The sequence below is a fragment of the Metopolophium dirhodum genome, chromosome 2 (genome assembly GCF_019925205.1).
Source record: "Metopolophium dirhodum isolate CAU chromosome 2, ASM1992520v1, whole genome shotgun sequence".
Lineage (NCBI taxonomy): Eukaryota > Metazoa > Arthropoda > Insecta > Hemiptera > Aphididae > Metopolophium > Metopolophium dirhodum.
The window spans coordinates 38,066,343-38,080,701 of record NC_083561.1 but is presented as its reverse complement, the minus strand read 5'-3'; the positions used below and the strand labels follow the sequence as shown (position 1 = coordinate 38,080,701).

At 31.4% G+C, this 14,359-nt stretch overlaps 2 protein-coding genes across 2 annotated transcripts; one reads left to right on the top strand and one right to left on the bottom strand.

Annotated features, from left to right (window-relative positions):
- Window positions 1-105: 105 nt before the first annotated feature.
- Window positions 106-2,635, bottom strand: LOC132938567 (transmembrane protein 138). Its single transcript, XM_061005488.1, has 4 exons — window positions 2,058-2,635; window positions 1,898-1,970; window positions 1,266-1,440; window positions 106-341 (listed from the first exon to the last, which is right to left on the bottom strand). Exons 1-4 carry the CDS (start codon window positions 2,186-2,188, stop codon window positions 214-216), a joined length of 507 nt encoding a protein of 168 aa, XP_060861471.1. The 5' UTR covers window positions 2,189-2,635; the 3' UTR covers window positions 106-213.
- A 4,579-nt stretch (window positions 2,636-7,214) lies between these two features.
- Window positions 7,215-9,828, top strand: LOC132939292 (eukaryotic translation initiation factor 3 subunit I-like). Its single transcript, XM_061006379.1, has 6 exons — window positions 7,215-7,373; window positions 7,477-7,723; window positions 7,790-7,939; window positions 8,245-8,372; window positions 9,245-9,445; window positions 9,514-9,828. Exons 1-6 carry the CDS (start codon window positions 7,371-7,373, stop codon window positions 9,760-9,762), a joined length of 978 nt encoding a protein of 325 aa, XP_060862362.1. The 5' UTR covers window positions 7,215-7,370; the 3' UTR covers window positions 9,763-9,828.
- The last annotated feature ends 4,531 nt before the right edge of the window (window positions 9,829-14,359 follow it).

Here is a 14,359-nt window from a genome sequence, read left to right as displayed (position 1 = left end):
ATGACCATATTATACATATAAATGTATATGTCTATGCCTATGACATTGGTGATTGGCAGCAATAATACAATTTATAATTAAAAGTTATTACCATATGAGTAAATTGATGTGATTTTGATTAGTTGCCAACCGTTTATGATCAATATTGTATCATAATTTATTGTTGATTTCCTATCTTAACAATATACTACACTCATAAAATTTCATCATTCATCAATACTTCGGACTTCTCTGATCTGATTCTTGATTTATACGATGGTTTATCCATTCATCGGTGTAAAATTTGGGATCTGATATACATAGGGCTGTTCTTTTGTACAAGTAGTAATGCAAACATGAAGCTGTAATCATAATGTTAAATAAATGTTATTTTTAATTCATAATAATATTATTTACCTATTACATTTTAAGTTACAATATATACAGGTACTTCCGGGATAGCATGACTACTAAGATATCAGCATTTATTCTATACGACAATTATCATCTTAAATTGTATTATATACCTACAACTCTAACTCTATATTCTAAAATATGTGCTATTGTCCATATGTTAGTAGTTACCAATGTTTATTTATACATGTATCAAATTTGATTTATAACCGTTTACTGCTAACTATAAAATTAAAAGTATAATTCTTTTTTTAAAATTGAATTTAAAGTTATACTTGTAGTTATGAATTACTGGAAACTTCCAAAACACTGAAATAATTTATAAATTATTTCTACTGAATGATATTAATAAATTATAAAAAAAAATGGAAGTCTTATACAATATAAGTGTAATCCATAATAATATGTATATGTGAAAAAATTTAGGTAATCTTGGCACCTATAATCATTTTTTGTGGTACCTAGTCCCATTAACCGGAATATACCACATGTTCACATCATCCATAAAAAAAAAAAAATGTTTATTTATTATAAAACTAGATAGGTACTGATGTTTAATACACCGTTTGTAATTTATAATTTTTCAACTTAAATGAATCCGGTAAGACAAAATAGGCACCTAGTTGTGATTTAGACTGATTTTATGTTGAGAAAAACATAAAGTTCACTATACAGACAAGTATGGTCAGTATAGACATTAGGCAACGTTTTCAGTGAACACTCTACTATGTGGGCCAAATATTATCCGATCGTACGGTTTTAAGCTTTTCGAAAAATGCGTAGATTCTAATCAAAAATTTGTGTCAAACACGCAAATTGGAATTTTTGTGATACGGATTGGACCAAAATATCGTTAAGTAATACACACTTACTGAACTTGTGCAGGACAAAAAACACGTAAAGCCCGTCCGGCCAGTAGAAATACACCTGGCCCTTGAAACGGTTCGTAAGAGTCCACACCTGCACGAATAGGGTTAGTATGAAATAACCGACGCCGGTGATGATGGTCGACCGGAACTCGTTGAACAGCAGCACAATGAAACCGGCCTGGGGGAACCACAAATCCATCGTAACGCGTTCCACGTGCTCTTTCGAGTAGGTAACACAATAATTACCTATAGGGCTGGGATTTCGATGCACTTTGAAATAGTTAATGGATGCAGTGTTTGCATATATTGTTTTCCAAAGCTATATTTGCTCGTTTTACTATAACATATTGGTACGTTCGTTTCATGTGTTCTTCTTGAATCAAAAATCAAAATAAAGTCTTAAATTTCTATTTTGCTTTTTTTAGACTACGACGTGAAAATCCATGCGTTGGATAGTTGAAATTGTGTTGTCCTGATAGGCCGAACAACTTTTATCAATTTAAATACTTGTTTGAAATACAAGAAATGTAAGCGCATAACATTGCATTTTTAGGGCATGAAAACATTTGTTGGGTTTCTCAATCAAATTCCCAGCCCTGTTAATAATATATTATTTTATTATTCGATTGTGTCACCTGAAATATGTTGGTCTGGAAGAACGTGATGAGCAACACGGCGATGGCGACCAGCTGACCGATGTCCTGGAGCCTAAAATAATAGTATTGCGATAAAACACACGAAATCACAGTCGATTAATAATTGAGCTCTGAATCCGTTTCTCCTAAACATTCTCACACGAAGAGCAAAATGGAAATGCCCGTGTTGGCCAGGTACCGGTGGATGAACGTGTTGAACAACAGGTCGACGGCGAGCAGCGCCAGCTGGACGACCAGCACCAGGGTGTACCTGAACCCGGACAGTCGCATTCCTCCGACAGGCCTCCCTCGAGTGGTGCAGCCGAGGACGTGTACAAGAGCTGCTGCTGCTGCTGCTGCTGCTGCTGCTGCTGCTGCTGCTGCTGAACTCGATCGAGCCCGGGGGCCCCCTCCTCGACCGCCGTCGGCGACTGTTTTTTTTTTTTTTAATTTTTTTATTGTTTATCCGGAAAACTCGCGGCGGTCCCTATGGCAACGTCTGTTCGCCTCTGCCATTCGCGTTTTCGTCCAGTGAACATCAAACAACGCACGGCCGCGGTAGGTAATGAATACCAATAACATAATTGCCCGACGTTTTACACATGCACACGCATGAGAGAGCACGTCGTGTGTTTAATTAAAATCCAAAGCCAGACGACCGTGTAACGCGCTATATTACGACGTGAGCGAACGGCGAGTGGTATATACAGCGATGTTCAGGTAGGAAATAGTGTATACTAATGATAGGTAGGACGCACACGATGTGTCCCGTGTACCGCACTTATATGGCTGCGCATGCCATCTGGCGTGGACGGGATTTCTAGCGGAGCCATGGAGGGGTTAGTATTTGGGAACTAGGACTTTCCGGTGTACACGTAGTTCCGGGCCGGAAAGACGACATTTTTAGTGTTTTTTTCGAGAGAGAGAGAGAGTTTTCTTTGTTCGCGGAAACGTGTGGTTGCGGACGTCGAATAAAACAATATAAAAGCCTGCAAACCCGTCGTTTTAAAAATATGAAACAATATTACTATGGAAGTGTTAATAGTATTCAAAAAACAAACTATAAGTTGCTTACAGTTTTAGTTTCCGTTTATTACCATTATTTTACATAATGTATTGAATTCACAATATACTCTACAGGCTTGTTACTGTCACATATTATATTGTCAGGGCCGTCCCTGGGGCAGGGCGAGTGGGGCTCTCGCCCCGGGCCCTGTGCTTTCACCACAGCTGGACAGAGACCCCGTTTTTATAGATACATTAAAAAAGTCTAGTCGATGTTTAAATACTGTATTCAAATTAATTACCTAAAGCTAAATACATAAAAAAAAAATTGAAAAGGAGTTGTGGGGGCGCCCGTAGGCAAATTCATTTTAGATAACCAATAATAATTATTTAGAAAAAATTATACAGTAGGAACTCATATTTAAAAAAGCAAAAGATTCTTAAACAGAAAAAACTATTCACAATAATTAGCTCATTAAAGAATGATAATACAGAGGGCACCAAGTTATCAATGTTTAAAAGTATCAATACAAAAAAATCAACTAGAGTTGAGAAAAAAAAATTGAAAGTGAGGTATGGGAGCCCGCAGGCAAATTAATTTTAGAAAACAAAAAATAAATTAAGAAAAAATTATACAGTAGGAACACACATTAAATATTTCAAATTAAAATGTCCAGAATCTTAAACAGAAAAAACTATTCAAAATAATAAGCCCAGAATGATCCAGAATGATTTTTGAGGTAGCATGTATATATTTTTTATTTTTTGTGATTTGTAATTTGGTTTATTAGTATTCTATTAATATTGTTTTCACGAAATTTTTGTATAATTTCGATTTTGATTCTGAAAATCAAAAGGTATTGTTCTGGATTTTGATTTAAAATATCTATCGATTAATATGCATGTGGGTGTGTTGTGCGTAGTTCGTCAATATAAACAATATCGATATTATTTCGATTTATTCTGTTTTGTATCGATCGATCGGTAATTAAAACATATGTGGCCAAAGGCCTCGCAATTTTAAATTAAATGCAATATATTATATCAATAGTATATTATTATATTATCTAAATAACCCGGCGTTGTCAAGAAAAAAATTGTGATTGTTCAACTCCTTTTGGGCGTAAATCCGGAAAATCTTTTTTTTCAATCTTGGGGGGGGGGGGCTGGTGAAACGTTTCAAATGCCCCCTCAAAAATTATTGATTATTTTTCATTAAATAGTGTTATGCAAACTATGATAAGAGTCTAGCCAATTCATACTAATTGCATGCTAATTTTTAATACAAAAAATATCTGAGATTTCAATATGGTGGTGGGGGGCTGGTGAAACAGATCTAGGACTGGTCCAGGGTACTACAAACCTATGCAGTACCCCGGGCCCCCATTCGTATTTATGATTCGGGCCCCGATTATCACTGTTGAGGCCTTTCTTAAATTTAACTCTTTCTTGATTTTAGTGATTTTAAGAAAAAAAAAAGTGGATGTCGCTCTGCTGTACAGTAGGTTACAAGTGGGTCACTGTAATGGATGGTGTTAAATTTGAATTCAATGATATAATATCATTGTATAAGAAAAACGATTCTGAGCGAAAACGGTCAGTCAGCCTATGATTTTACCAAGTATATTTGATGATATTATTGTGAATAAAGTAATTTATATATAACCTATTTACGTGGAGCCTTGTTTTAAATTTTCAATTCTTAGCCATAAACGTTAAAAATTTATAAACTTTTAACCACATAATATAAATTATAAATTTGATAAATGTTGTCAAAATTTGAACTTTAAATGCTTATAAAAAAAAATTGTGCCTATGTTTTTTTAATATTTTTCAACTGCTATTAGAACGATATATCAGGAGCCTTATATTAAATTTTCACGCTTTTTTACCCAACAAATAAAAATTTATTGATATTTATAGAAAAAAAAAACTAAAAAAATTGAAAACTGACAATGTCCGTAAACAGCTCAAAAAGAGTCAAAATATTTTCAACATTTTATGGTGTATAGAAAATGCTAATATAAACATTCAGTGAAATTTTCAAGTATCTACAGTCATTCGTTTTTTAATTACAATAAAATAAGAAAATTGTTACATGAGAAATCGAGTAAATATCAAATGTTGTAAAAATATAAATTTCAGACGCTCATAAAAATTTAATTTAAGTTTCTTCTAGACATTTTTTTTTTGATAAAGGTAGACAAACTTATGAGTAATCTTATATTACATTTTCAAATCTTAGATTTAAAAAGAAAAATTTTTATGAATTCTCATCAAAATAATTTGCTATTTTTCGTGATTTTTCCGTATTTTGTCAAAATTTGAACTTTAAATGCTTATAATTAAAAACTGTGACTAAGGATTTTTAATTTTTTTCATCTGCCTTTGAAACAATAACCTAGGAGCCTTCTATTAAATTTTCAAGCTTTTTTACTCAACAGATAAAATTTTATTGATATTTATAGAAAAAAAAACTAAAAAAATTGAAAACTGACAATGGCCGTAAACAGCTCAAAAAGAGTCAAAATATTTTCAAAATTTTATGGTGTATAGAAAATGCTAATATAAACATTCAGTCAAAATTTCATGTCCCTACGGTCATTTGTTTTAGAGTTACACCAAAAACCAAAATCGATTTTCTCGAAAACAGATTTTGCGTAAAAATTCCCGTTTTTCCTTAATTTTTCTTTTGTTTTTCACGTCGCTTTTGAAAACTACTGGGAAATTTTTACTTTTGACCCCCCAAAGTACCAACTAGATTCACTTTCCTATCAGAAAAGTTACTATTGAAGAAAATCCAAGCACTTTTACTGTCCTAAAAGGTGATGACAGACACAAAAATAAAAAAAAAAATTAAAAAAAAAACACACATCATTGTAGAATCAATACATTCATCGCTTCGCTCAGAATCTAAAAAAAAACACACATCATTGTAAAATCAATACATTCATCGCTTCGCTCAGAATCTAATATACTGGCCTCTAATTAATTTTGCACCACGAACCAAAAATAGCCAGTCCGCCCCTGCGATATTATACCAAGTTTGTCGTTTTTACTTAATTCAACCTACGGCGGATTAGTACAATCAAAATCCTAACCTAACCTAACCGTACTAAAAACCGATGAATTAAAAAAAACCAAACATTCGTATGTATTGTTAAAAAAGAAAACAGAAAAAAGTAAAAATAAGAAAAAAACAACGTAAAAAGTTGGTCCACCAAAAACGTAGTGGTTCGAACTTCAAAAAAATTCTGTACTAAAATACATAGAAGTGCCACTGCGCCTGCAGGCTTATTGCATTAATTGTAATTATTATAATTTTAACCAATAGCAACCATTTATAAACAAAAATTTCCATCGTAAATCCCAAAATCTCCGTTTGAGCACCTCCCCGGGTTGGGCCTACCGGATACAATATTGTGAATCTATACTGGATCTAAATCATCCCAGGAACTACTCAAATAAACAAAAAAATTCATCAAAATCGGTCCAGCCGTTTATAGGAATGCATAAAGGACAGACAGACAAACATTGATTTTTTTTATATTGGTAGGTACATACGTATGGATTATTATTTCGTCAACTAAACATAAAAAAAAGACTGACCACAGATTGTGGATCCACTCTCTATACACTATACTATACAGTTTTAACATCCCATTCGGAACGTCGTGCGAATGTGCGATCATAGTTTAACGATTATTGTGCGCGCAAACGCACACTATACGAAAGATAAAAAAAATTGGTACCCAAGTGGATGTCACTGTGCTGTACAGTCGGTTACAAGTGGGTCACTGACCACTGTATTGGTATTACATTTGAATTCAATGATATAATATCATTGTATTCGAAAAACGATTCTGAGTGGGGATGGTTTTCAACTAAGGATATTTTATATTATATTTATAATATTATTAAGTAGGTACGTATAATTTTAATCCTTTTTGTACAAAAATAAAATGTTCCAAGTGGATCAAATTGTCCCCACCGGATCAAATTGTCTTCCGGGGACATTTTGATCCGTTTTATCAAATAATGTAATTTTATGAGCTGGTCAAACTGTCCCCATCGGATCAAATTGTCCTCCGGACAATTTTTCTGTTCAGTGGGTACTATTTTAGTTCATGGGGATGAGGCAAACCACTAGATCGCGCCAATGATCTTTAAAAATTAAATCACAGAATATATTATTTCATATATTTCAAATCTAGGAAAATTTGTCATGGTAACACTGAACGGTTGTCGTAAAGATAGCGCGCAGGGGCCAACAATATCTTTATTGTCTTTGGAAACAATTTAGTTTTTAATTTGTTTATTAAAAGCGCCTTCAAAGCTCACCGTAAATATGAAACGCGATAACTGATAACAATTGTGGTGAACACACTTTCCGGGTAGAATTCAATCACGGTACACGATATTTTAATTTTAAGTAAAAAACTTTAAACTATCCTCTCACCTGTTCAATATGGTAAGTCACCGGTCGGCGGTTATTGTTTTTACTTGAACTGTCTTTAAAGAGGAATTTATTTTAAACATTTTAATTATGTTTTTTTTTTTATTTTGTTTTACAGAAACCTTTAATGTTACAAGGGCACGAGCGTGCCATTACTCAAATTAAATACAACAGAGAAGGTGATTTATTGTTCTCGTCTGCTAAGGACGTAACTCCAAACGTTTGGTATTCATTGAACGGAGAGCGTCTGGGGACGTACATAGGCCATACTGGAGCTGTATGGTGTATTGACGTCGATTGGAAAACCACTAAATTTTTGTCCGGTGCTGCTGACAACACCTTAAGGCTTTGGGATGTTGCTACTGGTAATGATATTGAACCTTCATTTAATAGCTCAAAAGTAGGTGAATAATTTTAAAATGTTTTTGCAGGCGTGGAGATCGGTAATATTAGTAGTAATTCGGCTGTGCGTACATGCTCATTCAGCTACTCAGCTGATCTCGCCAGCTACTCAACAGATCAGGCTATGAAACAAGATTGTGAAATTTTTATAGTTGATGCTCGAGATGACGAATCTTTTAGTAAGTTATTGTTATTAGTTATTAGTAAGTTATTCTAGTTATTGTTTTTACCAATCTAAGATACAACATTTGGACTCAACAAATTAAAATAAATAACTAAGATTTTTATTTTGAATTGCAAGTTCTGAATTCAAAGATTTACTCAAACTAATTCAATGGTTTATTGTAAAACAATTATTGTAAGTTATGTGTAGACTGTAACATGCAGGAATTGGTGTTAAGTATGAACACTAGAAAAATGTCTCTATTTTACTTATTTAAATGTATTTATTATACCTATTTAATTATTAATCATTACGTTATAGAAAGCAGCGCCCCAATTTTGAGAATGACTGTACCAGATTCTAAAGTGACCTCTTTAATTTGGGGTACATTAGACCATACAATCATTACTGGACATGAAGATGGTGCCATTACTCAATGGGATTTGAGAGTATGTATAATCTATATTCTATAGGAAATAAATGTATATTATGTATTTTATACCTGCGGTTCTCAACCTTATTAGTTATGTAGACCACTAATTATGTAAAAAAAAACTTTGAGGCCCACTTACCTAATATACAGGTATAAAATATAAACACGCACAAATAAGATGATAAAAGAAATATAGACGTGTATAAAATCATTTAAAAATCTTGATGTTGATGCTAATTAAAATTTGCTGACCCTTGTCCGCGGCCCAGTACCACATTGCCCGTGGCCCATGGGTTTGGAACCGCTATATTATACAATCAGGTCTCAATAACTCGAATTTTAAGGGGAATAACCGTACGTTTTTCTTAAGAAGATGCTACACAGATATTTGGTGTCTTGGTTTTACAAGTGCTTATCATAGCAAATTTATGATCGGCAGTTCACGTTTAACTTGGTTAGTTTAAAAACTAGAGTGAATTTACCTATTATGTGTTTGTATGTGGGTTTTTTACGATAATTCGGGTTTTAAGTGAGTTATGAGCATTTTTAATTTACGCTATATTATATACGCATAACTTACTAAAAAATTTAACTATCGTAAAAAACCCGCATACAAACAGATAATGTACTTACCATCAAGTTTCATAATAAGTTGATTCACTTTATTTTTAAAACTAAACGCATTTTCCTGAGCGTAAATTTGTTATGTTACATACTTGTAAGACGAAGACAACAGATGGCTGTGTAGCATCCTCTTATATCACTATATTATAACTTGCTTAACTTCAATAGAAGAGAAACAAAAAATCAAAGTTTTGAGGTTTTTGAGTTATTTTGACTTTCCTGTATTTAGGTGTGTATAGTATTTACTAATTATGTATATTATAGACAGGAAAAAGCATAGAATCTGTTAAAGACCACCAAGGATCAATCAACGACATGCAAAAGAACCGACAAGGTACTATGTTCGTTACTGCATCAAAAGACAAAACATCAAAATTATTTGATGTTGATGATTTATCGGTCCACAAAGTTTATGTGACTGAACGACCTGTCAACAGTGCTTCACTTTCACCTACATATGATCATGTTAGTATATATTTTATGAATTTGTCAATATATTACATTGAAAATTCAATATTGCTTGTTTTTTTAAGGTGGTATTGGGTGGTGGTCAAGATGCTATGGATGTAACAACAACAGCAGCACAAGCAGGAAAATTTGACGCCCGATTCTTTCATGTAATTTTTGAAGAAGAATTTGCAAGAGTTAAAGGTCATTTCGGTCCAATAAATTCTTTAGCGTTCCATCCAGATGGTGAAAGTTTCAGTACTGGTGGAGAGGATGGTTTCATCAGGGTACAATCATTCGATCCAACTTACAAAGAATTTAGATTTGATTATTGATTATTTATTCTACTGTCAGTGTCAATAATTGAAAAAAACAATTTCTAATAAAATATTTAACATCAATTGTTTATGAAGTTTATCTAATTACAAATCATGTTATTGGATCTTATTGGTTAGTAAACTTTATGTTCTTTTAAATCCTTTTATAACGCAATTTGTGTTCCATTTTACTATACATATCATCATTATATCAACTTTTACTTGTAATTTTTATAGTTAACTTTTAAGTAAAATATATTTTTTAAATGTTAACTGGATGCCACATTAGCATATTTTGTTGTCTACATCTGCCATCTAACAAGTTTATGACATAGCATATTTATATTCAGCTTCGTGCCTTCATTAGTTTTAATATTAGTGCGAATTTACCTATTATCAAACTTAAGGTATCAATTATAAGCTTTACTTTGTTAGAGATGCTTTTTTAATATTTTTATTTTAATTATATTATGAGCATTTGTAAAGTATAATATTTTACAATTTTTTCACACGTTTTAAATTTAAAGTATCAAAATATAAAATAAACAATGTTGTCACTACGTTTACTTTATGTTTGCTAATGGATTAATTCAAAGTAGTATTTAAAATAAAAAAACCGAATGTAATTTTTGTATGTTACGCACGTGTAAGACATGGACAACATATGCTGCTGGCATTCTCTTCAGTTATAATTATTGTTTTTCGTAGATTACATTTTGAAAATTACAATTTGTTGTAGATTATCCACTTGGTCTATTTTAAGATTAATATGGAAAAATAAGATATAGGTATTAGATTTGAACTACTTTGACGTTTCAATTATTATTTTAAAAAAATATTCAATCCTGCAGATAATACTATATAAAATTAATTTCTTAATACATTTTTCATATAGTTGTCTGATTCTCTTTTTCTTTTTCTTCTTTCTTCACATCAATCTCATGTAAATTGATATCTTTTCAGATAGTCAATACTTTGAACTCTCAGTTTAACATGTAAAATCATGACTAAACTCTATTACCTATGTGTGAGATAAGTAACCTACTTTTTTTTATTACGAAAAACTAACCTAATTCAATTTACAACCCATCTGAAACTAATCAATACCTAGTGTTATTAAGTAAATTTAACTTGTCAAAGAAGTTTTTTAATTACGACAAAATAACTAAAAATGTTTTATTTTGCTTAAATATCGCACTTAATTTAATTGTCTATAAAAAGTACTGTGCGCTTATATTTTAGAGATTTTAAGTTGCCTAAGTAAGAACAACTTATGAGGTACTTTGCATTACATTTTCAAGCCTTTCCTGTTTAAATTGAAAATTATATTTAAGAGAATGCCAAATCTGCATGCGCAGCTATCTCCGTCTTACAAGCACATGGCAAATTGTACGTTCTGAATAATCCATTTAACTCAGGTAGTCAGGTTTGTATAATATAAAAGTGAATTGACCTATAATAAAATTTAAAAGTAAAAATATTATCTAGTGAACCTCGTTGGGTTATTTTTAGATTTTAATTTTAAAGCAGGCTATGAGTATTTTAAAATGCACAAACAATTTACAAATCGATTGCGCAGCAATGAAGTCTGCTAGTCTGCATAAACTTGATCGGCAATTTTTGAATAGTTTCCGAGTACACTGATGTACACTGACCTACTGTCCAAAATTATTCTTGAGAAATAATTAAGTATAACATTTTAATTGTTAATAAATAAAATAATTAGTAACTACTATAGTATCAACATTATTATATTGCATTTTTATTAACATGACATTTTTATATTTTATTTCAAGTTTTCATTAAGCATGGGTTAATAGAACAGAAAAATAATCAATTTAGAAATGTTTAAATTTATTTTGTTATTATTTTCTAGTTATCAAAATGTATCTAAACACCCCTTAACTCCCGTTGTGTCTTCTATAAGTACACTGCTGTACAGGCTATTGTATTTATGGCGAATTCAGGGCAATAATTAGTACTTAACAGCAAAGTAATTACTTATTAGCACAATTAAAGATCTTAAATTGTGCTTATTAGTTTTTAGCATAGATTAATTAATAACATTATACTGTGTATTATTTGTGTTATATTTTAACCTATGTTATTATAGTTATTATTTGGACTGAGGACTACTATTTATTTTTTCATATTTGTCTAGGACGGTAGCAGAACAATTTATCTAAGTGATCTTATCTTATATTTCATAATAATGGATATCTATAACTATAATATAAGTAGGTAGGTATTATATTTAAAATTGTATTTTGCTTACACCTATTATTGTCATTAGGTACTGCATATTATTATAAATGCATTTTTGAGTACCTATAATACCTAGATCAATACAATTATTTAGAACATATTTTGCAATTTTTTTTTCAATTTAGCAGAGTTAGTGTCGAACAAGTTTGGACACACGATAACGCATTTGGAAAATTGTCGGTATAAAAATAATAATTTCAATATTCCGTGATCGTATCGGCCGATATGACAAGACCACGCATAACACCGACACACGTACCTATATTATACGCGCAACACGTGTAGGTAATTAACTTTAGTTGTCTGTGATAAAAGATTATCGTGCACGACCGCTAAGAATTTTTGTTACCTATACTTTTGACATGTTTAAATTATGATGTTGAAAACGAAGAAAGAAATATAGTTTTTATTCAATCAACTTTTTACAAATATAATATTGTTAACTCGCTAAGACATTGTTGTTTATCATATATTTATACCAAACGATGAACATCGAATTCATTTTTTAGACCATATTTTAAGTGCATATTTCTTGTATTTTCAAACGCATAAGTGCGCGTATACATCTTGAGATTTAAAGTACCTAATAGAAGTCCTTAACCCCGTACAGGGGAACCTGGGTAAGACACTAGGATGAGGTCTAGAGGTAAGATGGTACATCGTTGTATGTCGAAAACTATAATAATATTATTTAATATCAAGTGATACTGTACGGGTGCTTTGAATTTAACGGCAATATGCGACGTAATATTTTGAGAACATCAAATAATGAATAAGCAATTAAATAATTGTTTATTCTTAATTACTTTCGTATAACTTTTAATGGCTAGTCTTGTTAGGTTTCGATTAATGTGACTTTAGGTAGCGTTTATCCTTATTTTAAAAATAATAAACACGTTAAGTTAAAATATCACTATTCGGGGCAAGATGAACCATGTCCCATGTTATTGTATTTTTTTTTTTAATGTTTTAAATTCGGCTTTATGTTTATAATGTTGTATGAATATACCTAGTATACTAAAGTAAATGTTTTATAAGCAAATATAACCAAAGGTATTATCATTTAGACATTAGATATGAAACTCCATACTATAACTAGCATTTTCCCGATAAATGTTAATTTTTAAATGTTAATGTACATCAAATGTATGTGTTTAGTGTATTTATATTTTATATACAATAAATAAAAACAAAGGTTTTAAGATTGAATAACATTTAATCACCTATATGATATGAAATTAATTGTATTTGTTATGAATAAGGACCTATGTCCCATCTTACCTTAGCCATGGTCCACGCATGATGGGACAATAAACAATTTTTATGTTTAGCAAAAATGTATGTATAATTGATAATAATATAACATAACTGATTAGAAATATAGTATAACTACACATATTTTTACTTAATGAAGGATCTTGGTTTTTCTATAAAGTACAATATTAGGTAACCCTCTTAAGTAGTTTGTCCCATCTTACCCAGGTGTCCCCTGGGTATTAAATGGACAAAAACAATTTTTTTAGCTCTATCCGTTCGTCGCCCACTTCGGTACTCAAGCTTAATCGAGGAAAAGAAATATAAACGACAACGTTTTGCCGACCGATTTATAAAATTATTACGAATAGCAAAGAAAAAATAAATGCCACAAAACGATTAAAAAAACGAACAATGTTATTTTTTTATTATTATTATTATTATCGTTGTAAGTATATACTATTTTCCGCCAGCGAATTGCTATATCTAACGTATATACGTCCAATGATTTTTTTCCCTTTGTACATGTAGGTACCTACAGTCTGTATCAAACGATAAAACCACGACGTCGGCGGTATGAGATTCTCGTGAAAAATCGACCACCCTGGATGGTCGCGATCACCTGACATGGTTTACGACTTCAACACGAGTCTATATACTAGGTGTTACCATGGTGGTCGTATATTCGGGCAAGCGCAAGCGAGTTTACAAGTGACTTAAAAAAATTCCATTTTTCCATTTTTTTTTAAGTTTTTACTTTTTTGAATACATTTGTAATTTCATACTCCGGAGGGAGAATGTCTTTCAGAGTATTTCTTCGAATTTCGGACGAGTAGGTAGGTACCTAGTTGATTAGTTTAAAGTATATATTGGACTCAATTAGAATAATGGAACAACATTTTTGGGGGTATCCCCTAGTCAGCCACCTATCTCTATATTTTAAATATACTTATACAGTTAAAATTCTGATCTTTCAAAATTCGAGTTTTAAATTTCAAAAAATGTTCATCTTCGGAATACGAAATAAAAAATGTATACTGTCATAAAAAAAAAAAGTAAAAACGTATAAATGACAAAAGAAAAATATATCCATTTT

Excerpts from the sequence above, each read along its gene's own strand:
- LOC132939292 (XM_061006379.1), top strand. Across the intron at positions 7,724-7,789 it reads GCTTTGGGATGTTGCTACTG|GCGTGGAGATCGGTAATATT; the intron begins GTAATGATATTG and ends ATGTTTTTGCAG. Across the intron at positions 7,940-8,244 it reads TCGAGATGACGAATCTTTTA|AAAGCAGCGCCCCAATTTTG; the intron begins GTAAGTTATTGT and ends ATTACGTTATAG.
- LOC132938567 (XM_061005488.1), bottom strand. The coding sequence starts at position 2,188 with ATGCGACTGTCCGGGTTCAGGTACACCCTGGTGCTGGTCGTCCAGCTG. Across the intron at positions 1,441-1,897 it reads TCCAGACCAACATATTTCAG|GCCGGTTTCATTGTGCTGCT; the intron begins GTGACACAATCG and ends TGGTTCCCCCAG. Across the intron at positions 342-1,265 it reads TTTTGTCCTGCACAAGTTCA|CTTCATGTTTGCATTACTAC; the intron begins GTAAGTGTGTAT and ends TTATGATTACAG.